General features: G+C 38.3%; 1 protein-coding gene across 3 annotated transcripts in view; it reads right to left on the bottom strand.

The window, feature by feature from the left end:
- PLEKHM3 (pleckstrin homology domain containing M3) overlaps positions 1 to 25,134 on the bottom strand; it is a 156,743-nt gene that overhangs the window by 15,313 nt on the left and 116,296 nt on the right. For all 3 annotated transcript variants that reach the window (XM_081141783.1, XM_081141782.1, XM_081141784.1), the window contains one exon: positions 12,527 to 12,684. In XM_081141783.1, the coding sequence (XP_080997909.1) occupies positions 12,527 to 12,684 (158 nt within the window). The remainder of the gene's footprint in view (positions 1 to 12,526; positions 12,685 to 25,134) is intronic.

The raw sequence follows: 25,134 nt of genomic DNA, 5'->3' as shown, positions 1-25,134 counted from the left end.
ATCTTGATGTAAGGAGCATGGTAAAACCCAGCACTGCTTTTCTTTCTACAGAAGGCTACCTGGTTCCCAGCTCCTTTTATGGGATGATGCATATTTTGTTTCGCTAATTTGCTGTGACACCTTTATCATGCACTGAATTCCCATATTACTTGGGTCTGTTTCTGTACTTCTGAAGTCAAGTTCCATTGATCTGTGTGTTCCTAGGCCAGCATTATGCTGTGTATTTTATGATATATTTTTGTATCTGGTAAAAACGGTCTCCTTTTATGTAAACAACTTTAGAGGTCAAATTCTATACTGAATATAACAGGAAAGTTTACTGCTGCCCATGTTTATATTAAGTGAAAATAAATTTGGAATGTATATAATCAATCAACTATTTAAAAATTATATTATAGTTTTATTTATAAGGTTTATTTATACAAGATGCAGATGCACTTGTATAAACATCTCAGGTGGTCCAGGACTAATCCTCGCTTAGATATTTGACTTTTTGAACATCATATATTTTTTTCATCTTTATATAGTGATAAAGGTATTGTGCAAATTTGGTGAGTTCAATTAATGGACTGATTGTTTACATGTTTATGAAATTAAGAAACATGATTCTATTGTGTAATGTATACATGTTCAGTAGTTAACATTATCCCACTTTGCATGAACCAAGCATGCATTATCTTGGAAAAATATTGCTATAATGCTTAAACCTGGTATATACTAACACTGAGTGAGGGAAGTAGACGTGAACCACAACGCTTGCTCTAGCAGTCCCTTTCACTTAGTGAGAACATTCTTTGGAACTTTTGTTTCTGCTCTGCATATTAGAAGTTGGATGGAAGTGATAAACACAGTAACAAAAATAGTTATGCTATAGAAAGCAATAAACAGAGGTAATTTTCTTTCTTTCCACACTGCATTTCTTCATAAGACAGGAATAGGGTGGAGAAGACTGGATGCTAGTATATCAGCAAAGGAAAGTCCAAAGCAACATCACAGTCACTCACGGAGGGAATCCAAAGGGAGCCCTCAGCTTAGGCCTGGTCAGCAATGTGCTGTGCTAACCAGTAACTCAGCCTTTTCTCTTTCATGGTCTCTGGGTGGCAGCTGGGCAAACTCTCTAGATCTTTCGGTGAGAAATACTGAGGTAAGAAGCTTTCGGGTGGAGTCAGGCGTGCGGAAGAAGGGCTAAGGACTGCTCGTGGGTGCCTTCTCAGTACTAAGGCTCGTCTGAGCAGGGCTCGCTTTTAAACTGTACCTCACGCATGCTCTCAGGGAAGCCAGAGGAAGGGGAAAGCCATCTTTCTTGCTTGCTGCGTCGACATTCGCATCATTCCTGCCCCTAGATCCTATTTCAGGCGTTGCATGAGCCCCCTCCCCACACAGTTCGCTTAGGCCTCGCTGCCCGCCTCCCCCCTGCCCAATCCTCCCCCGTCTGCCCTACGCCCAGTGAAATTTTGCTTCTCATTCTCGATTCTGAATTTTTTCTTTCAGATCATTGATGTGTGCTGCTTTCTGGCTACGTCTTTTAATTTAAACTTTCTTTCCCTCCATCATCAAGGATTCTCTTTCTAGCAAAAAAGTGTTAACACCCCTTTTGAAGAAAGGCTCTAAGATCCTTCAGCCTCCTGACTGTCAAGGCCAAACCGGTCTTTCAGTTTAAGTTAAATCAGTTCCAGTTAGTGGCTGCCAGCGTTTCCAATGCAGTCTTTGGAAACCTTCAACTGTCACCAGAAGTACCCGAGGCTCGTGAAGGGTAGGTGGTGGAGTCTTTTGCCCTCCTAAGATGGTTCGTAGGACCCTGAAATGTCAGGCTAGTGTTCTGACAAAGAGAGTGAGGCAGAAAGGGTACTGCACTGGATTCAACAGCCCGGGTCTTCCTCTAGCTCTGGCTGTGGTTTGGGGTGGGGACGCTGATCTCGATGGGGGTTAGGGGGTTAAGAGGTTGCAGGTAGGGTTGGCAGGTAGGATTGCTAAGTTCCCTCTGACGCTACAAAGGTTCTCTGCTCTGATATAAATTCAGTCCAAATGGGAACTTTCATACAGAGCGTGGACATCTATGGGCTCTCTCAAGTGTTTTGAAGGCATCCCGACCTGCACAGCTGATTATTAATGGTAGCTGTAGACAGCACATGCAGATGCTTCCTGAAGCAGCATTGAGTAGTTTAATATTCAGAATGCTAAAGGGGTTTAATAAAATTATGATAATGCACATTAGATACTGAAATAAAACCAAAAAGGATTTAAAAAAACAACTTTAACAACATATTATTACCTGTACTCCCATGATTAGTTGGATGAAACCAAGACAAAACCAAGATACTATTGTACCTTTTGTAATTTTAAAGCATAAAACAGTTCATTTCAGAACATACTGCTTAGTCTGAAAAGTCAACATTTTTTGTATGGAAAGGTAAATACTCCTTCTCTTGCCTATTGTGTATTTCAGGTTACTTATTTACAGTCCCAAAGGGAAGGAGAAAGCACACACTAAAAAATGACCCAAGAGATGTTCTGAAAATTAAATTATCTGAGTAGCTTAGCAAAGCTCATATTTTTGACATTAAAGTTTCCATTGGGCCAGTAAAACATACCTGTCCCTAACATGTTATCACTCATTCAATAAAGTCACATTACCTTGGTGATGTCTACGCTGAAGTAGACAATTTCCTTGGAACAAGTTTAAAAGCTATTTAAAATAATATAAAACATGTTAAGGAAAGATTTGAAAAACTAAAATGAAGCAAATTCTTCATTTGTTCATGGATTGTTTATTGAGCATTTACTGTGTGGCGTTCTAGATGAAAAGGATGGGGCAGCGAGCAAAGCAGAAAAAGTCCATTTCCTCATGAAGCGGACATGATTTCCAAAAGGTGGACTGAATCACAATTTGAATGTGTATCTTAATCCCTCTGGGTGAATTCTGGCAAAATCAGTCAACTTTACTGAAAATATCATGACAAACTACCAAGGAGGCTAATACAAAATGCTAAGCAATAAAGCTGAAGGAAAGCTCTTACTTCTTTTGTCAATAAGAGCTTAAATCAGTGCCATGTACCTGGAATGTAGATCCAGAGGGGGCGGTGGTTTGTCAAAGGTCACACAGCAAATTAGTGGCAGTTAGGAATGACACATAGACCTTTTTATTCCGAGGCCAGTGATCTTTCTGTGGTCTAGCCCACCTCTATTTATTAAAAGGATCTTAATAATTATAGAGACAATTAAATTTATTTTTTCCTGTACCCATCAATAAGAGTTTATAAATTAAATGTGATTATTTTCCTGGATCTGATATGATGTAACAAAAAAGCTGGATGTACAATTATGTACTCAAAACGATCTCGTTTACTAAAAAATACATATATGCATATGTATGTTAGAGAAACTTTCTTTATTCTCTTGTGTACTTTTCAAATTTTCTATAATGAACATCAATCAATTTTAGAGTTAGAAAGTTAAAATATGAGTTAAACAATGATGAACATTTCCCCCTCCAGTCAACAAAAAATTCGGCTGTCTAAAATGTTTAGAGGTAAGATGATTAGCACAATATTAAGCAGACACCTAATTAGAAGCTTGGTAAGAAATGTGTCTAGGTGGAGATGACAGCCATCTATTCAAGTGACCAAATGGCTTCAAAAAACAATGGTGGCCTCACCAGCTAAGACTGTGTTTATAATGCACCGTATTTATCAAGGGGCTTAATGGCATAAAGGGTCAGGTCAGTCCTGAGGATTTCACAAAAGTCTTGTCTGGGTTAGACATTCTGAGACATTTTGACATGTGAATATGGGAGCCACCAGGCCAAGGTGAAATGTTATTTACCAAGTTACTCTTTGACCAAAGTTTAAAAAGCCAAAAAAACTAGCATTGTGCTACAGTGGTTTTTTTTGTAATCAAAGAAAACCTTCACCAACACAAGTCCACTTAAGAGAGGGCAGTCGTAGAGCCTGAGAGTAGAATTCCATCTTGGTAAGTCACCCCCTTCTGCCACTCACACCCTCTGTGAGCTCTCTGGGCTTCAGTGTTTCTCCTCCCCCAATGTCTGCACGCTCTCCACACTCCTCTCCATCTCTGTTAGTTTCTGATTCTAGAACACAGGCAGGAGTCTTGTCTTCTACCATTGGTGATAGACGACCATGGAGAAATTTCCTCAATGTGTCAGAGTGAGGAAAGCGCAAGGAGATAGAAACTCATGGTTCCTCCGCAAAGGTACCTATGAAGAGGGGTCCAAATTTCCTCAAGCTGTTTCGAGGATCCCACACCTCATTACGATACTCACTGAGTGGCTGCTTCCCAAGAAAAGCCACAGAAAGGAAATATCATTAAAAAAGTGTATATGCTTAAGGGAAGCTGCTCCCTCCCTCAAGCCAACCTCGCCAAGGCGGCTGTTCTCTATTGTTGAACAGGATGTAACAGGACTGCCAAGCACTGCCCACAAACCTGCTAATTAGATGCACTGACAGTGTTTGCTTTGGAACCTTTCCCAACAAAGGAATGTGTCAGGCTGATTAGTGAGAAAAGGGTATGTAATGTATGTGTATTCTTGTCCAGATGAGGGCATAATCCAGGTATTCAGCCTGTTTGTGCAAGGACTCACAAAAAAGGAAGGCTGAGCAAATAGGAAGCCGCAAGGAAAGGCCGGCTTCTGGGCAATGCTTCTCTCTCCTCCTCTGGAGTTTTGTTTGACTCCCCCTGCCCCCACCAAAAAAATTCCTGCCTAAACATGAAACTTTTCAAAAAATGACAAAACATAACTGGCTCCCCTGAAAAATGGAAGAACCTTTGTAAGGTGCTGGCAAATCTGGGGTTTGATGATTTTCTAGGCACGTAAATAAGGGACTTTAGGCAAAGCCATCTCCACATTTACCTTCCATGGACAAATCAGAAGGAACTAGGGCAACAGAAAACAACTCTTAATGGACTGTTCAAGTTGTGCTGAGAAAAACTGTGCACCTCAGCATCTTCTACGGGGAGAAGTAATTCTATACTTTATAATAAAGCATTTCTTTCTCTTTTTAAACAAACCTTTACAAGGTTTCACTACAATGAGCTGTCGGAAGCTTCATGTGTACATGAAGCTTAAAGAAGTGCAGAAAGTGCCAAGGCAAAGAACGAAGTCTGTGCCCCAACAAGTTTAGGTCCTTAAGGGCAGGAGGTATGGATTGCAATGAAATGCAAAATGACAAAGACCAATTCATAAGGTCAAGTGTGTTGGGAGGAGTCCCCACGTTCTTCAGTACAAGGTGGATGTTTCTGGACTTGGCCAGATGGATGACAGCAAGTTCTTTGGGAGGCCTTCTTTTTCTGTAAAGCTAACTTGACAACAAAGGTTTTAAAAATAAAAAACAGGATAAGCCCTGTTAGAAACTCACTTGCTATGGACTTTTCCAAGAGGCCAATGTTCGTGCTCACTAGAGAGGTGTAGGAAATGTTCTTGAACTGTGTGCAGATTTGATGTGGTGTCATGTTAACTCGACTGGGAAGAGTTTGGTGTCAATAAGTTCAAGGTCCTGTGAGTAATAGCTATTTCTTGGAGGAAGGGAGGGCGTGGTGAAATACTGGGCACAAAGAAAAACTGGCAAGTAATGCTCCATCTGCTCTCTAAAACCCAGTGCTTCAAAAACTACACAATCCTTTTAGAAGAGCAACCTCTGGGCTGCAGGTGTCCCCTCCCCAGCGCAGGAAGAACACCTCCCTGGATGCTTTCCCTGGGCAGCTGATGCTCATGCCAGAGAAATACGTTAATGGTAGATCAGTTATATTGAGAAAAAATTGCCATATAGCATTGTACTAGTTTCAGGTATACAACGTGATGATTGGATATATGCATATATTTTGAAATGATCACAATAAGTTTAGTTAACATCCATCACCTCACATAGCTACAAATTTTTCTTTCTTATGATGAGAACTTTTAAAACCTACTCTCTCAGCAACTTTCAAATATCTGGTACAATACTGTTATCTGTAGTCACCATGCTGTACCTTACATCCCCGGCACTTACTTATCTTACAACTGGAAGTTTGTGCCTTTTGACCACCTACACCCATTTTGCCCACCCCCTGCCTCTGGCAACCACCAATCTTTTTTCTATATCTGAGTTCTGGGGCGTTGTTGGTTTTTTTTTTTTAGATTTCACATATAAGCAAGATCCTACAATATTTGTCTTTCTCTGTCTGATTTACTTCACTTAGTGCAAGCATTTTAAATGCTAACTAATCAGTTTATTTAAAAAGTTTTGCCAGTGTTCTTAATGAATGCTCATAATATATTTGGGAGAGCTGAATCAAACAGTAAATATCTATGGAACACCTACCATATATGTAACACACCAGTCAGTGTTAAGGATACCCACATCCAAATACAGCCAACAATGGCACAGGGCTCAGAAAGTGTTGAAGGGTAGTGTTGTCCATACTGGAAAACCCGGGGGGATGATTTATATGTCACATGAAAAAATCAGCAAAGCCAATGGGTCAGGGAGAAAGGATGGCGCCGATTCACGGTAGCTGGCGCATTCTGTAAGTCCCGTGTTAAAATGCACGCTGTTTTTAGGTTGAAGTCTATGTACTTGGGATCTGCAAGCATTTAAAGATTCAGGAAAGGCATCTTCACAGAAATGTGTGAAGCAGGATGGTCTCCTTAGCAGCGTTATGTTCCTAATAACAAGAGAGGATTGGTGATCTGTAAGATGTCAGAAAGAAAGCTGCTGGATGGGAGGCAATTTAAGGATTAAAAAAAAAATCTATGTTCTGGGTCATTTTGGGGGATTTATGTGACTTTTTTTGCTTTTCATTGTTTCCCTTAAATCTTAGAGCAGTATCAGTCTAACCTTCTGATTCAGAATTCTGAAAAGTTAGAGGCCTGATTTCTTATCCTCAGTCAAGGAGGGTACCTGTTGTCATTTCCGTTTCTTTAGGACGTGGAATTTTCTGTGTGAACAATGTTTCTCTCTCCTAATCCTGGACTTTTGGTTTGTTCTCAAGGAGCTTAAATGCTGTATCAGTCTGAAGTAAAGCAGTCTTGCCACTCTGGATCTTCCTATTGTATTTAAAACCTTGCAATTTGGATTAGAGATTTCCTCTTTAAATCGAGAGAGGTGTGCATTTAACTTAGACTTGAGAAGACCTGGTATCTCACGGTAAAACTGTCAACATTATCTTCTGAGCGGAGGGGAGGGTGGTAGCACTGATTAAGGCAGCTCTACCGCTCACAGGTTCACCTTCACCAACAGAGCTGCCCAGGGATGCGGGGAGGTGGGTGCTCGGCTGTGATCTCTTTCCCCAGTCCCCTTACAACGGCTCCCCTGGCCCCCCAATCTTATTCTGGCTCATGGCCCTAAGTGTAAAAACATCCACAGTGGCAAATAAAAGGGAAAATTCAAAATAACAGTTTGGGGGAGGCTTCTTTAATGACAGAGGTACACGATTTTTTCCAATTTCTTTAGGGGGTATGCTTGCAAAAATGGGTTGAAGATGACAGGCACAGCAGAAACGGTGATGTGCAATGAAAAGAGCCCGGATTTTAAAGTTAGATATGTTTGGGTTCAAGTTTTGGTCTTATCTCTTGGGCTAAGGTAATTTCCTTCTCTGAACCTGCGTTTCCTGATTATTAAATGAGGGTAACAAACCTCCCTCAGACGACTGGCATAAAATTGAGTGACGAGATATGTAAATCGCTAGCATTAGTCCTAGTAAATACTAGTGCCATTCCCCCTACAATCCCAGAACATTCTTTGTTTGCCAGAGATGGTGTTCTAAAAATTAATACTAAGGCTATATTTTTAAATTACACATTTATGAAGCTCCCTCCTGTATAACAATTAATTTAACAAGGAAAAAAAGTCTGAAGAGTTGACCAGTGTTTGATATGTGGCCTTCATCGAACAGGCATATTAACGCCAAGTACAGTCTAATACTAAATGAGCTAAGTCAGCGCTTTAGGGTCCAATACAGAGCTCTCTAACAGTTTCAGAATCTGTGGGCCTCCTTTTTCATCTGCAACATATATCACTCTATGGATGACACACCTTGTTGGAGCTTCAGGTTCACACCCTTTACCATGGCTTCTCTCACACTTAATACAACCTCCTACTGGCTCGGTGAGCGTCTCTTTTACCAGAGACTGCCAACTGTTTGTGAGCGAGGAGCATGCCATGTGCTCTGTGTCTACAGAATCTGGCCCACTGCACAAACACACTTTAAGTCATTTACTGAAAGAATCAAATAGTTCTAATGTCATTCAATGATATTTGGATCTCAAAGGATGTTAAGTATATTTCTGAGGACACAGAGGGGCTGAATTTAGCAAGCTGGTCAAGGATATGAGGTAACAAATTCCCTAAATACTTCATTTATAAGATTTTTACATATAGACGTTTAAATATGTTTTATTATGGAGAATTTCAAACATACTCAGAAGTAGAGAGAAGAGAATAATAAACCTTTGTGTACCTACCACCGAGCTTCAACAAGGATCGATCTTTCATCTATATCTGTCCCCTCTCTCCCACTGTCAGATTATTATGAAGCAAATCCCAGATATCATACTGTTTCATCCATAAAGATTTCAGTCACATGTAGATTTAAAATTTTACCCCCCTCTCAAATTTATTTTTATTTATCACATTTATTAACTCAGCACATCTTTATGGACATGTTTTATATCTGCAACTCTATTTCTGGTTAAAGTTTCTTTTATTAAATCTTTTATTAGTGTTTCTTTTTGTCCTTTCCTATAGACTTATATAAGTCACTCCCAGTGTTTAACTGGAAATGGAACATCAAGAAACAGCTCAACAGGTTCCTGAAAGGCGTTATTGTCCTGGATGTCCAGGAAGGCTGATCAGGGCTCCTCTGGACTCAGACAATTGTGTAACTGCACCTGAGAACTGCATGTGAGTAAGGGAGAAACAGAGGATCCCAAACAGCTATGAATTCTTTCCCCCTGAGTAAAGGCCCTCATGAGCCCACAGGGGTAGTTAATGTCATTTGGGTTATGAGAAACCAACAATCCTATGACCACAGCTATCTTAGAGGAGTGAAGGCTGTGATGCAGAATCACCTGAGAGCCTTTGAAGGTCTAGGTTCTCAGGGTAAAAAAGCCCAAAAGTCTCACAGGAGATTCTGAAGTGCAGCCAGAGGGGCTCACCTCTGCCCCAATCAAGGGCTGAGTCCTCGGACTGAGGGCTTTAAGAATGTGTGTGCCACCCAGTGCTCTGATCTTGGTTCCTAATATTCTCCAATAAAAGGACTGGGACTCTTCTAGGATTAAAGCAGGAAATATTAAAGCCTGGAACATCTGGTAGTGCCAGAAAGTAAGGAAATGTTCAAAAACAAAGCCCCCACCATGATGGGGGTTTGCCAAAGGGACAGAGGAGCCACTTGAAAGAGCTGAATGGGCAAAGGTAGAGCAGTTTGAGCAACAGAATAAAGTAGTATTGCATTATAACCCAAGGTATAAACTAAATAAGAACTATTTATTCATGCTGACATGAATAAATAAATGGGGAGGAAAAGACAGATCCTTCGTGCAGAAGAATTCCAGGGTAAAGGGAGTCAAATATATGACGACAGGAGATTTGACTTTGGGTGGTAAATACACAATGCAGCATACAGATGATATATTATACATACAGATGATGTATTCCTGAAACCTATATAATTTTATTAACCAACGTCACCCCAATAAAATCAATAAAAAAGGAAAAACAGTGGGGGTATATATATATACACACACACACATATATGATTGGTATATGTCTCCTCGCAGTTCTATCAGTTTTTGACTCATGTGTTTTGATTCTCTGTCCATACACGTTAAGGATTGTTACGTCTTTTTGGAAAACTGTCCCCTTTATCATCATGTAACGTCCCTCTTTATGTTTGTATGAGGGATTAATATTCTTTCTTTAAATCTTCAACAAAATTCACCGGTAAAACCATTTGCCTTTTTTACGGGAAGATTTAAAAATTACTAATTCAATTTGTTTACTTGTTATAGGTCTATAACATATTTCTAATTTTTCTTGAGTCACTTTTGGTAATTTGTCTTTTTAGAAATTTATCCATTTGATCTAAGTTGTACAACTTATTGGTATGAAGTTGTTTATATAGTACCTCCTTATAATTCTTCTAATTTCTGTACCCTTTTTAATTCCTGATTTTGGCAATTTGTGTTTTTTTCTTTTAATTTCTTGGTCAGTCTACCTAAAGGGTTGTCAATTTTATTGAACTTTTCAAAGAGCCAACTTGTAGTTTCACTGATCTATTGTTTTTCTGTTTTCTATTTCACTAATATCTGCTCTAATCTTTATTCTTTCCTTCCTTCTGCTTGCTTTGGATTTAGTTTCCTCATTAATATCTAGTTTCTCATGGTGAAATTTTAGGTTATTAATTTGAGACCTTCTTTTTTCTTTTCTGATATACCTGTTTATAGTTATAAATTTCACTCTAAGCATTGCTTTAGCTGTATTCCATACATTTTGAAACTTTGTATTTCATTTTTATTCACTTAAAAATATTTTAAAATTTCTCTTGTGATTGAGATCTTCTTTGACACATGAGTTCTTATTTATTTATTTATTTTTCTAATCCTCACCTGAGGACATGCTTTTAATGATTTGAGAGAGAGGAAGGAAGAGACAGATGTGGGGAGAAAGAGAAACATGATGTGAGAAACATCTATCACACACCCTGACTGGGGATCGAACCTGCAACCTGGGTATGTGCCCTGACCAGGAATCGAACCCATCACCTCTTGGTGTATAGACGATGCTCCAACCAACTGAGCCACACTGTCCAGGGCTGACACATAAGTTTTTAGACACATGTATTGTTTAATTTCCAAATATTGTGGAGTTTCTCAGGTGTTTTTTTTTAACTGGGGATCTTAATTCTGTCAGAGAACATACTTGGTATGATTTCAGTCTTTTAAAATCTCCTGAGACTTGTTTAGTGGCCCAGCAATGGTTTATTCAGTTTAAAGCATTTTTTAATTTAATTTTTACTTTTATTAAACATTTCTTATTGTTATATAATTCACATAACATAAAATTCACTCTTTTAAAGTATACAATTCACTGATTTTTAGTGTATTCACAAGACCGTGTAACTATCACCATAATCTAACTGCAAAACATTTTCATCATCTCCCAAAATATCTGTATCCACTGGTAGTCCCTAGGCCCCTTGCCCCAAGCTCTATCAGCCACCAACCTAATTTGTCTCTATGGATTGCTTATTTGGGATATTTCATATAATTAGAACATAAAATATATGGTCTTCTGTATCTGGCTTCTTTCACTTAGACGATGTTTTCAAGGTTCATCCCCAAGGCAGCAGGTATCAGTACTTCATTCCCTTTTAGGCTGAATAATATTCCATTATGCGGACATACCACATTTTGTTTATCCCCTCATCAGTTGATGGACATTTATGTTGCTTCCACTTTTTGGCTATTATGAACATTTGTGTGTAAGTTTTGGTCTGGTTCACCTTTTTAATTAGTTTGTAATCTCTAGGATATGAGCTTAAGTACCTGTCCACTCAAGAAACTAGAGGCTGGAGAGTGTTTTTGTCTGTGTGTTTATGTGTCTGTCTTTCTATGTGCAGGAACAACCAAAGTTCCTGGATGTTTACAAAGAGTCTCCAGGTTTAAGAAGAAGCCAGAGGGCTGAGTCAACTCTTAATATTTCAACTCTCCCTGCGTTCATGCCTTACCTTCTGTTCTGAACCACAGTGTAAGTGAGTCCTGCAGAGTAGGAAATGGACCACGACATTCATGCCCCCAAAAGCCACTGTACACACACACACACACACACACACACACACACACACACACAATGTATATTCTATCATGCTTTTCATATAAATGGAAAAGTGATATGTATCATTTTGTGATTCAAGAAAAGCAATGTTAAAAACCCTGCTCTCAAGTTAGTGGCGGGGAAAAAATCATCCATCAATCTATGGATGTGATGATGCCCAACTATTACTTTGGTTAGAAAAATAATTCCACATTAACTCTCACTTTTCTCTCCTTTGGTCCTAAAACTTTCATCGCTACACTGCAGTGCATCTGTGGACAAAAGCCTGTGGTGAGCCAGACAGCTGTTCACCAGTGTCCTCTAGCTTTATTCCTTAGTAATCCATCCAGTTTTGGCCTTCCTCCGAGACTCTGATTTCCCATCGTCTATCACTTGTCCCTGAAATGGTTGTGAGGATTCTTCCTCCCCAGTCTTCATTCTAAAAATGAATCTGAACACTCTTTGTTACCTAATAAGGCAGAGCTAGGCAATGTTTCCTTGCAACTCTGTTATCTCATTCTGGATAGAGGTAGTGAGGTGGGTTGCAAATAAATATAGAAAAGCAAAGAGTAAACAATGTTCTCCAAGAATAAGGGAAAATCTGATACAAGGTAAGAGAGAGATACAGTACTTGACTAAAAGTTGGCCTGATCTGGCCAAATAAAACCGCATGTGACACATTCAGGTGTACGTTTATAAAACAAGAGAGTCTTCTGTACCTGCTTGTTGAAATATCCTCAAAAGGATAGAGGATCTCTCCATTGTTGCAGATTTCACAGATGAACCCCTTCTGGCTGCAGAGACTGCAGCTGTACACGTGTGAGCTGGCAAATTTAATGACCTTGCCCAGGAATGGAGCCAGCTTTCCCTCTATTACCTGCAGAAAGAGAAGTGGGACAGGGAAGCAAGTCATTGCAAACAGAAATCTTGCAGATGAGGAGAACTGGAATTCCTTTCCTTTACACAACAGGAAAACCTCTAATTATAATTTCTCAGCAACTCTGAGAAAGAAAAGACAGTATTTTTGCTCCAAAAGAACCCTCTGGTTTAAACCACTGGGGGTTGGAAAATGAAGACGTTGAAACTTCTTTTGTATCTTTCTTTCTTTGTAGTGTGGTGCAGGGGACTGAAGACCAACAAGTGGGGAGCCCTGCTTCCACAGACTGCCTTCACAGTTATGGCGTGGTCAGTAAGGGGCATGTGGCGGCGTTCCCAAAACAGACAGAAACACACCGGGTAAGGACGAATGCCAAACTTCATACTTTAGGTTGTCGACTCAATAATCCCCTTTCTCTGGTGAGTTAATAGGATAGTCTTTTACTATCTTCCCCAATAACACATAACAAATGTGGAAAAATAGGGTGTTTTTCCTGCTGACAAGTATATTAACATAAAGAAGTTGTAAATTTGGCAGTCTGAGTGCTATATTCAGCCTGAAGAGCTAAAAAAAAAAAAATATCTTAGTGTTTCAAAAAATGAGCTATTTTAATAATTGGGAGATGTCACATAAAAATGCAGGTTTGGTGGCTTCTTTTGAAAATCATTAGATCTAGCATAACTGGGCCTGAATTCTAGCATGATGATAGGGGGTGCTTGCTCCCACCAGGGCAAGTGTCTTCTGTTGATAGCTGTCCCCACCAGGCCCTCGGGTCTTGTGCCTGCCTCCCCGTTACCGCACCTGTTGGCCTGCAAATATCCAGGCATTTGGAACCAATGGTTAGTCCCATCCCTCCTCACTTAACTAAAATGCATGAGCTTCAAAGAGTTCAGCAGTTCATGCACTAACAAGACAAAATCTGCCTTTATTTCTCTCTATTAGTACAAATGTATATACATGCTGATTTTGATAGAAGAGAAAAATAAAAATAAAATTCAATTGGAAAGTAATTGAAAATAGCTGAATAATTTCAAATGAATACATAGTTTAAATGACAGTTTTACATAAAAATAACATTTGAGGGCGATGTAAATCATACCTAAAGAGAAATTGCAATGCGAAGCTGAATAAATTAGTAGTAACTAGCATTACAGAAATAAAATACTACAAGGAATGTAATAATGTGTTTTGCAAAAAATGAAGCTATGCATAATACTGGAGATAAAAACTAAAGTGGTTTTAAAGATCACAGTATAATCTCATGATGCTTTAAAAATTAATATAAAAATAATAAAATAAAAATGAATATAATAGTGAACTCTAGAGAAGGGAACAAGTGGGAAAAGCAAGTCTTTCACTTTGTATACAGTTGACTTTTTGCATTTTTTAAAACAATGTTGATTATTTTTGCATCAAGATGCAGAAAGTGAATTTAAAAAATCAGGTTTACTACTTTATAAGAGTGGGGTTTTTTCCTTAATAAAGAGGGTACAAATTATGCTGGCTGTTTTTTGAGTCAAGCAAGTCTGTTTCCCACCATTCTTTAACTTATTTTCCTCTCCATTATCTTTAGAAAGCTATAGATAGAGCTATTTTTATTTTCTTGAGGACCATTAACTTCGATAAACCCCAGTAGAGCATACTCCTAATACTAACACAGGATACACTTTCTAAGAAATAACCACTACCAAATCATATACCCAACCACTAGTAAACACTTTCCAATGTGTCATAGGGTTATTTCTAAATTGTGGTAACAATACTTCAGCTCTATTTGGCTTTACTTACATTACTCTTTCCTAAACAACCAAGGTTAATGACACATTTAAAGAGAGGCACAAACTATAGTCCATTCAGGGGAAAACATCAGGATATAGAACAGTTCTGGAAACCAGGTGAGTAAAGGTTGCACGAAGGAACTGAGGATGAGAAGAGAAGACCTTGAGGAAAGCCTGACAGTTATCATCTAGGACCTAAGGGAGCAGATCGGGCATCTTGTGCATAAAGTTTTCCCCATTCTAGATGATTTCCTTGAGACAAAGGGTATGAACATTTAGAAGGCTTTTGCAATATTTCACCAAACTTATTTAATAAGCTTTAAAAAATTAATTTGGGGACTGATATCTTTATAATATTTAGCCCTCCTATCAAATAATCTGATCTATACCTCCATTTTATTAAATCTTCACTTATTATAGCTTAAATTTTTTTTTCACTTGTATAAACCACTCACATTTATTATATTTAGGTTATTTCAAAGTTGAATGTTTATGTACTATTTTTTCTTATTAGCTATTGCTGGTATATTAGAATATATTGACATTTGTGTACATCTTATATGTGGCTATATATTACTGAATTTTCAGGAATGCAAATCATTTCGAGGTGATTCTTTTGAGTTTTCTGAAAGTAATAACCTTGTCCCTTCCTTTCTAATATTATACCTCTCATTTATGTTTCATGTCTTATTGCATCACCCAGCACTCCTAAAACAATGTTAAGTAATAATGATGTTAGAATCAAACTGGAAATTATGGAGTCTAGTGAGTGGCTGATTTTCTCCATCAGAAGCGTATATATTGTCATGCATCACATTTTATTGATTCCCTCTCTTTAAATTACAGCTTTACTGAGATATAATTCACATACCATGTAATTCACCTATTTAAAGTCTGCAATTAAATAGCTTTTAGTTTATTCGCAGAGTTGTATACCATCACCACCATCAATTTTTGAACATTTCTTTAACTGTTCCAAAAATCCTTATACCCATTTGCAATTACTCCCTTACCCCCTCTAAACAGCTCCTCAAGCTCTAAGCAACCAATAATCTAATTTCTGTCTCTACAGATTTACCTATTTTGGACATTTTGCATAAATGGAATCATACAATATGTGGTCTTTATTGGCTGGCTTCTTTCACTTAGCTTAAAGTTTTCAAGGTTGATGTTGATTCTCTCTCTCTCTCTTTTTTTTTAAATATGTATAATTTTTATTTTTGCTTAAAGTATTACAGATGTCCCTTTTTCTCCCCAATGACCCGTTCCCCCCCGTTCCTTCCCCCTCCCCAGTCACTCTCTCCAACACTGTCCGTGTCCTTGGGTTGATTCTCTTTTAAATATCTCTAGTGTAAGTCTTCTTTTTCCATCTTGCCCCACACTCTTATCACTCCTTTCAATTTTCTAGTTTTATTTCCATATGCCAGTCTTTTTCCTTTGATCCAACCAACTAATCAGTTTTAGATACCATTTTCATCATGTATCATCTCCTCCCTCAAACCTTAGTGAATTCTTATTTTATCATTAATAAAGACTCTTCACTCATTCATTTCATAGAATTATATTAAATTACTCTGTGCCATATACTTGATACAAGAGTAAACTTGGCAAAACTGGAGCTTACATTTTGCCTGGTGTGCAGGTGTCTCCATAAGCTGATTCCACACTATCTATCCAAACTCATTTCCCATTTCTTAATATGTATCTTCTGTTGTGAGCAAACTTTTCCTTATGTAGAGATGCTTACTCTTGCTCTTATGCCTTTACCCATGTCATTTCCTCTATTTGAAGTTTTGTTTCTTTTCTTAAACACTTATTTAAATTTCACCTAGGCTTCATGGCTCAGATCTATTCTAGCTTGATCTGGAAAGCCAGCTTTGGCAACTTCACTGTTTGGATCTCTTTTACTTCACATAAATTACTTTTACATCATGTACACCATGTAATTTAATATAAAACTTGATGCTGTTTTGTACTCTTTGCTAATGTTTAACATGTGATTGTTTTGCTTATCCAACTGTTGATTGAATATATCGAAATGGTGATACTAACTATAAAATGGTGATTTTACTTAAAAAAATGGCAATTTTATATGGAGCAACCTAAAAGAATGTAAATTGCTTGGAGACAAAGGCTGAATCTCATACTTGTCTTAAATATCCCCTCTCTGCGAGGCACCTAAATTCTTGTTGACTGACCAAGGATGCTTTCTCGTCTTTTTCCTTGGCTGCAGCAGAAATATCTTAGTGTCACAAACATTTTTAATCATTCTTCTGTGTGATTTAGGGAGGAGCATAAAAAGTGCAAGGCCCTGGTGGCAGCTCAGCTATTCAGGGACTCTTTTGGCTTCTTTACACTTGATTAATTGCTCTTCCTATTTGTCAGCTTAGGTTCATGGCCATGTTCCAAAGGGCTAAAGCTGCTGAAAGTTTTCCCTCCAGAAAATGAGGTAATAGTCTGTGAGTATATTTTAGAATTTACAAACATTTCTTTAATATTTCAGAAAGGAAAACTTTATACTTATAATTTTCCAGGGATAAAGATATATTTAGAAGGTTTAAATCATATCTTTGACTACAACTACTTGCAGCACTGGGAACAGGATCTAACTATTCTGGCTTCTGGTCTAGAGGTTTCATCACTACAAAGAAGTAGGCTCCAAGTGTGACATCCCCTAGGGTTCTTTAAAAAAAAATCAGATACATTAATTAAAGAATAAATAATCAATAAAAATCAGATATATCTTTACTTTGGATAATTGCTTAAAAACAAATCAAGTATCCTGCCTCCCTCCATCTCCTCCTGCCCCCAAGAGTTACAACTTCCACTCCCACTTCCTAGCCATCTTGGTGGGGGCTTAAGGTTAGGGCCATATTCCACCTCCACAAGCGACACACTCAAGGGGTAGACTCAGTGGGCACCAGAGCCCTGCTGAAGTATGTCCTGCTCTGTGGGGTGGGCCCCTGCACAGCTGATCCTCCACAGAGGTCAGAGGTTGGTGGTTGCAGCCAATTCTTACAGCTGATAAACTGGGGTTAAATCCCTCCTATTGACGTGCCAATAGCAAATGAGGTTCAACTACAAGAGGAGGGTGTACAGAGCCCACATGGTGGGGAGGGGGGTGCACCTCAAGTACACAGCTTGGGTGATTGGGGAGGCTGTGTCACTATACCCTACAGAACCCTACTACATTAGGCCACTCACCAAACCTAGGAGAGGTAGCAGCTCTACCAAATACATAAAACAAACACAGGGAGGATGCCAAAATGAGGAGACATAGAAACATGTACCAAATGAAAGAACAGAACAAAACTCCAGAAAAAGAACTGAACAAAATGGTGACAAGCAATCTACTAGATGCAGAGTTCAAAACACTGGTTATAAGGATGCTCAATTAACTTAGTGAGAACTTCAATGGCATAAAAAAAGGACCAGTCAGAAATGAAGAGTACACCAACTGAAATGAAGAATAATTTACAGGGCATCAACAGTAGAGTAGATGAAGGTGAGAATCAAATCAGCAATTTGGAACATAAGGAAGCAAAAATCACCCAATCAGAACAGCAAAAAGAAAAAGAAATCCAAAAGAAATTAGGATAGTGTAAGGAGCCTCTGGAACAACTTCAAGTATACCAACATTTGTATCATGGGGGAACCAGAAGGAGAAGAGAGCAAGAAGTTGAAAATCTATTTGAAAAAATAATGAGGAAAACTTCCCTAACTTGTTGAAGGAAATAGATGTACAAGTCCAGGAAGTACAGAGAGTCCCAAACAAGATGAATCCAAAGAGGCCCACACCAAGACACAGCATAATTAAAATGCAAAAGGTTAAAGACAAAGAGAAAGTCTTAAAAGCAGTATGAGAAAAGCAGTTAGTGACCTACAAGGGAGCTCCCATAAGACTGTCAACTGATTTCTCAACAGAAACTTTGCAGACCAGAAGGGATTGGCAAGAAATATTTTAAGTGATGAAAAGCAATGACCTACAACTAAGATTACTCTACCCAGCAAAGCTATCATTTAGAATGGAAGGATAGATAAAGAGCTTTCCAGATAAGAAAAAGCTAAAGGAGTTTATCACCACCAAACCAATATTATATGAAATGTTAAAGGGTCTTCTTTAAAAAAAAGATTAAAAAAATATGAACAATAAAATGGCAATAGATACATATGCATCAACAATTGAATCTAAAAAACAAAATAGCCCTGCAGGTGTGGCTCAGTTGGTTGGAGCATCATCCTGTACACTGAGAAGTTGTGAGTTTGATCCCCAGTCAGGGCACGTGCAGGAGGCAACCAGCTGATGTTTCTCACACCAATGTCTTTCTCTCTCTCTCTCTCCCCCTTCTTCTCTCTCTAAAATCAATAAAAACATATATATCCTCCAGTGAGGATTTAAAAACATGATAAAAAAAAAAAACAAAAAAACAAGCAGAACAGAAACAGACTCAGATACAGAGAACATTTTAGTTATCCCTCTATTTTTCCCCCCAAAGTGCCTGCCTATGTGACCAAAATCATGACAGAGTAGTTAGAAGAAAGCATATGTAGTACTCCCTCCATCTCCTCAACCCCCTGCACTCAACCTTCACTTTCTCCGTATACCAAATTGCCCCATCTTCTTGAGAAAAGGCAGATGTCTGAAACAGGGTAAAAGAGTTTGTCTGTTTTCCATTCAACTTAATTTCTTGTACTAAGTAAGGTACTAGTCTGATTTCATTTACTTGGAGAGCATGCATATATGACTATTTCAGAGGCATTTTACTCACTGGGTAGTCAGAGAACACACACTTCCATTTGTAACTTAAAATGATGTGTCGTCTCATCTTACTGCAAGTGGGATAAGGACAGATTGCAGCACCACGCTGCTGTCCTCTTCCTGATTTTGCTACTTTTTCACGTTTGTGGTCTCTCTACAAATTCTTTTCACTCTATCATTTCAGGTACTTCTACAACTCAAGGAGCCATCAAATATTACTTTCCATGATCCGGCTAGCTGACCAATACACCAAATATGCTTACGCCACGAAAGCTGCCTGGTTGAACTTCCAGTTCAGGGATACACACATATCCCCCCCCCCCCTTCTATTCTGGTCGAGATGGTCAGCATTGGAATTTGAGGCCTATGGCTTTCTTGCAGACTAAGACAACAGACTTTATTTGATTTACTTTCTTGCAGACCAATCAAAAATTACAATTAAGTTAAAAAATAACCTAGTGCTGCCTTCTCCAAACCACAGTTTCAGAAACAGCTGCTTATTACTCATGTGTGGCACCAGGAAATTGCAGTGTCATGTTCAAGGTCTGCAGCCAATAGAGATCTGTGGGATTGGGAAATGGGCACAAATGATTCTTTTATGTCCGTTACCTTCACTCCCTTGGCACCACCACAAAATTCAAAATCTACAGGGGGAGAGGGACAGAGCACTAGTAACTTGGACAAGGGAAAACAAAAAAAAGCTCTTTCTCATTGCATTTCTGTATGCATCGGCTAACTCCTTCCCCCTGATTTGTCAAGTTACCTTCCATTCGAAAACAAGCATTCCTCAGCCATTGTGCAGCGTTTAGTTTCTCGACAACTGTTGGGAATACTTTGATGAAGAGGGCTGCTGCACTTGACAAATGGCCCCTCCTCTAAAAGTCTAACCAAAAGACCCCATTCACAATAAACAAAGCCACCTGCCACTCACTAGTAACAAGCTAGCTTGATGAAATGGAAGAATCAAAATTGTCACACATTGTAAAATGATTTCCAATATAATTTAGTTTGCATTTGCTTGGCCAGAGGTCCGTGAAAGTTGGCACTCACTATTTTCTCTGAGTGCCATTTCTTCGCATTAACAGGTGGGTACAGTGAAATCTAGGCCGTCTGAGTTCGTAGAAAGTTAAGAAAAAACAGCCTGTGGATTCTACTCAAGTTTGAAAACCCTAACACACAGTGAGAATATTCTGACTTATTCAATTCTGAATTTCACTCATCTTAATCATAAGGCCTTAAAACTGGAAACTAAAAAACATAGGGGATTTTCCTATTTCAAAAGTTTGCTAAAACCTCATTTTCCCATAATTAACCTTTGAGCTCCTTATCTTGGCTCAATGCTGGGATGTTTGTATATAAACAGAAAACTGTGTCTTCTCTAATTAGCTCCCCACCCCTCTTTACCCAGTATGGAACTGCTCTAACACCAGTGGGCTTTTGGCTAATCGAGCACTTCTCTGAGGGTGGATTATGATGTCACCAATTAGCTCTTATCTGATCCTTTCCGAAAGGTGACAATTTCTACTTAGACTTAGGAAACTATGTGATAATTGAATCTGAGTTGATGTAATTGGGTATATTTGTGAGCGGTCATCATTGTTCCTATCAAATTACATTTCACCTCCTGCTGAAAACTAAGTCTTAGGGAATAAAAGATAAAGGAATTTCAATTTCCATTTTCTTCAGTTGTTGAATGGCAAAGATGAACCCAAGACCATAAATTTCTTGTTTTAAAGCCTCACCCAAGGATGTTTATTGAGTTTAGAGAGAAAGGAAGGAAGGGGGAAGGGGGAGAGAGAAACATTGATGCAAGAGAGAAACATCAATTGGTTGCCTCCCATATGCCCCTGACCAGGGATCGAACCTGTAACCTAGGTATGTGCCCTGACCAGTAACTGAATTCTCAACCCTTTGGAGTATGGGACGACACTCCAACCAACTGAGCCACCCTGTGAGGGTGAACATAAATTTCTAATTCAGAAAAATATATGGGATGGAGGCTACTTCAGGCAGTTTTTCTGTACTATAGAAAGTGCCTCAAGGGGTATGGCCTTGTCAAGACACAGCCTCATGGAACTTTGGTGGAAGCATTTGCAAAGAGGTCCACATGTTCTGAGCCCCAAAGCAGGCCACATAGTCTGATATAAGTAAAAATGGATTATTTGTGAAGAAAAATGATTAAAACATTTTAAATTGAGACAGTTCCAGAAAATTCTCATGGTATGGTTAGCAGAATTTTACTTCTCTGTTGAGTTAATTGGTTATATGCTTGAAATAAGTCTGATTTAGATTTCTACTGTTCGTTTTGGTCCTAGTTATTACATTACTGACTCATTAAATAGTAAACAAGGAAAGGCCCTGAGTGGTCTTTTAAACTCAGCTTCCTTACTTAATACGTGTATGAGAAATCTGAGGCCCAGAGAGGTAATGTGAGCTGCCTAAGGTCACTCAGTGGATTAGACCCTGACTCCCCTCTTAAACATCCTTCACTACTCTAGGAAAAGGACTTTCTGAGGGCACCTGGGGTCAGAGGCAGCCTTAGGATTTGGTTCAGCCTGAGAATTCTGTGGTCACTGGGTTCCTATTGACCCACCATGTAGAAATGAAAGATTCCTAAAATGGACTCAGTCCCTGCATGGAAGCAAAATGCACAGTCTAGATTGATCCAGGTTTATACCCACAGTTTCTATCTGAAACAGATCTGCCTTTGGCTTACAGGAAGACTTATTGTCCAACCTCTTTACTTGTACAAAAATTCACTTAAATGGTCACATCTTGTGTAAATTTCTGAGTATAGAGTGTGCTTTTGAATAGCATCTTATTATTGGTCAAACTACTGGGAAATTCATAAAGTAACAAAAAGCTCTGCGACAAAAATGGACTTAACATCAATATGAACCCTATTCACCCAAACTAGAGAAATTATTTTATTAAAGGGAAAAGCAACTACAACTAAAAACAACAACAAAGCAAAATAAACAATTCCCTGTATGTGTGTTCGTGGGAGAAATGGAAGAAATATGGCTTTTCAGAGACGGCCTGAGTAGAGGCCAATGTAAGACACCTTAACAGAAAAACAACAAAGACCTCATGCTTAAAGGGACAAAGAAATAGAAGAGAAATAAAAGCAACATTCCCTGATCATGTCAGATGACCTATTAGGAGTTAGGAGAGACATAAAATGCAGAAAGCAAAGAAGGGAAGGAGAAGTACAAAAAAGATGGAAGTAAAACAGAACCAAAAGGTTAAGAAAAATGAGAAAGGCAAGTCAGAAGCTCACAAAGAGGAAAAGGCCAGGATGAAGCTGACTGAGTCTGAAACGGCAGTTAGAAACCTAGGGTTCTATCTAGTTATGTTCCCTGAAAGCTGTATGACCATTCTGTAAGTCACTTAACTTCTCCAGGCCTCAGTTTCCTCATCTATGAAGTAAAGTGATTGTACTAGGTCATTCAGAACTACATGATCAGTAAGGATTCCTCTCAGTTAGAAGTGTCTATGTATGATTTTGTGATTAACGAACAGGGGAAACATCAAAAGTAGCTTGTTGGATACCCCCAGGCATGCAGAAAGGGAATATCTGGGGAGACAGATAAATGGTGAGTTTAGCCAGACTAATTAGAAGATACCCAAGGAAATTTTCAAAAGAAGTGAAATAATGTCACCAGCTTTTTATTCCTCTGCTTGCTGAGCGCCATTCAAAGGGGAATAAATGCTTTTTAGGAATCATCTCCTCACAGGTGTGCAACCATATAACAGTCTTCCTGACGAAGGCTGGAAATCCCTCCTTTCACCAATGCATTTAATCAGTTATAATGTTTAGATAGCACTTGGGGATGAAAAGAACAATATAAGTGCTCAACATTATTATTACTTAATAGCTTTTATGAGACTAGCAATGCCTAAGATTAAATGAGAAAACAAAATAAGTCCCCAGCTAGAATGCTGTGATCTAATAAACAGCTGGGTCACTGATGTGAGAAAAAAAGGAATCCTGCATATAAATGGAAATAGGTGCTCTTTATTAGCTTGCATGCCATTGTGTTAAGATTGTCGGTAATTTTTATTCTTTGCCTCTAGGTATCAACAAGTAGTAAACCGCCGCTCATACACAGCATGATTATGATTTCACACGCCCTGTTTTTCAAGAATATCACCTGCTGTCTATGCTGGGCATCTGTATACCCAGGAGATGAACGGAAATACACGTGGGAATTTAGTACTGTATACAATAAAAGTGGGAGGGAATAAGTTATTTAATAAATAATGGTGGGGCAGCTGGTTTGCCATCAGGGATAGAAAATAAAGCTGAATCTCCAACTCATTTCATAAAAAATGTAATTCCAGATAAATCAAAGATTTAAATATAGAAAGAAAACCACTTAAGAAGTATTTTTAAAACTATAAAAAGTATTAGAGAAAAATGTTAGAAAAATATTTACATGGGAGTAAATATTTTATAATCCTAGAAACCATAAAAGAGTGATAAATCTCAATATTTAAAATTTAAAAATTAGTACAGTACAAAATACCATTTACAAAGTCATATGACAGAAAACTAGGAAAAATATTTCCTATTTATATGAAAAAGTGCTAACTTCCTTAATATAGAGAGAGCTCTTTCAAATTAATAAGAAAAAGGCCAACAATATAATTTTAAGACCGGTTAATCAAATTAACAGGCAATTCGCAAAAACTACAAATGGCCAATAACATATAAAAAAGATGCTCAACCTTATTTACAATGGAAAAAATACAAATGAAAGTAACTGTGAGGTTATATTTTATTTTTTAGATGGTCTAGGATTAAAAATATTGTTAACATGGAAAGTTAATGTGGGTGTAGGAAAACAGGCATTCTCAAGACACTAACTGGACACTAAATTGGTTCCACCATTTTGGAAGGCAAGTGGCAATAGTTACCAAACTACAAAGCATGCATGCCCTTTGACCTGGCATTCTCATGTTAATGATTTTACACTACAGATAAACTTACACAAGTAGACAGGGAAATGTTTGAGGGTGTTCACTGCAAGACTGGTTCTAATAGAGAAAACTGCACAGGTTAAACATTAAGGGAACTCTCAACTCTGCAGCTGATAAAAGAAAGAAGTCTTTATGTGTACTGAACATGCACATATGCCCAGATGTCCACAGTATACTGTTGTTCGCTGGAAAAGGCATGATGCAGAAAGATAGTATAGTTTGATCCTATCTGCAAAGAAAAAATAAAAAAGTAAAAAAAAAATAACATTTGTAAATGTGTAGAAATGTATGGAAGAAGACAGCAGACTGACTAGTTAACAGAAGCTACCTCTGCAGAGTGGAATGTGAGGGAGAGAAGGGCAGACTCTAAAAATAGAATTCTGTAATGAACTATCAGAATAAGAAATTAAGAAAACAATTCAATTTACAATTGCATAAAAAAATTCCTAGGAATAAATTTAACCAAGGAGGTTAAAGACCTATACACTGAAAACTCTAAGACATTAATGAATAAAACTGAAGACTACACAAATAAATGGAAAAGATATTCCATGCTCATGGACTGGAAGAATTAATATTATTAAAATGTCCATAGTATGCAAAGCAATCTACAGATTTTTTTTTTTCTTTCTTTCTTTTTTTTTTATATATCTTTATTTATTTCAGAGAGAGGAAAGGAGAGGGAGAGAGAGATAGAAACATCAATGATGAGAGAGTCATTGATCGGCAGCCCGCAACCCAGGCATGTGCCCTGACCGGGAATCGAACCCCGATCGCCTGGATCCTAGGTCGATGCTTAACCGCTGAGCCACGCCCGGCTGGGCGCAATCTACAGATTTAATGTAATCCCTATCAAAATAGTAAAACCAACAAATAAAAATAACCAAAACAAACCCTAAAAGCAATTCAATTAAAAAATACGCAAAGGAT

This window comes from Miniopterus schreibersii (genome assembly GCF_964146895.1).
Source record: "Miniopterus schreibersii genome assembly, chromosome: 7".
Lineage (NCBI taxonomy): Eukaryota > Metazoa > Chordata > Mammalia > Chiroptera > Miniopteridae > Miniopterus > Miniopterus schreibersii.
The sequence above is the reverse complement of the archived record's forward strand: the minus strand, read 5'-3'. Positions and strand labels throughout refer to the sequence as shown.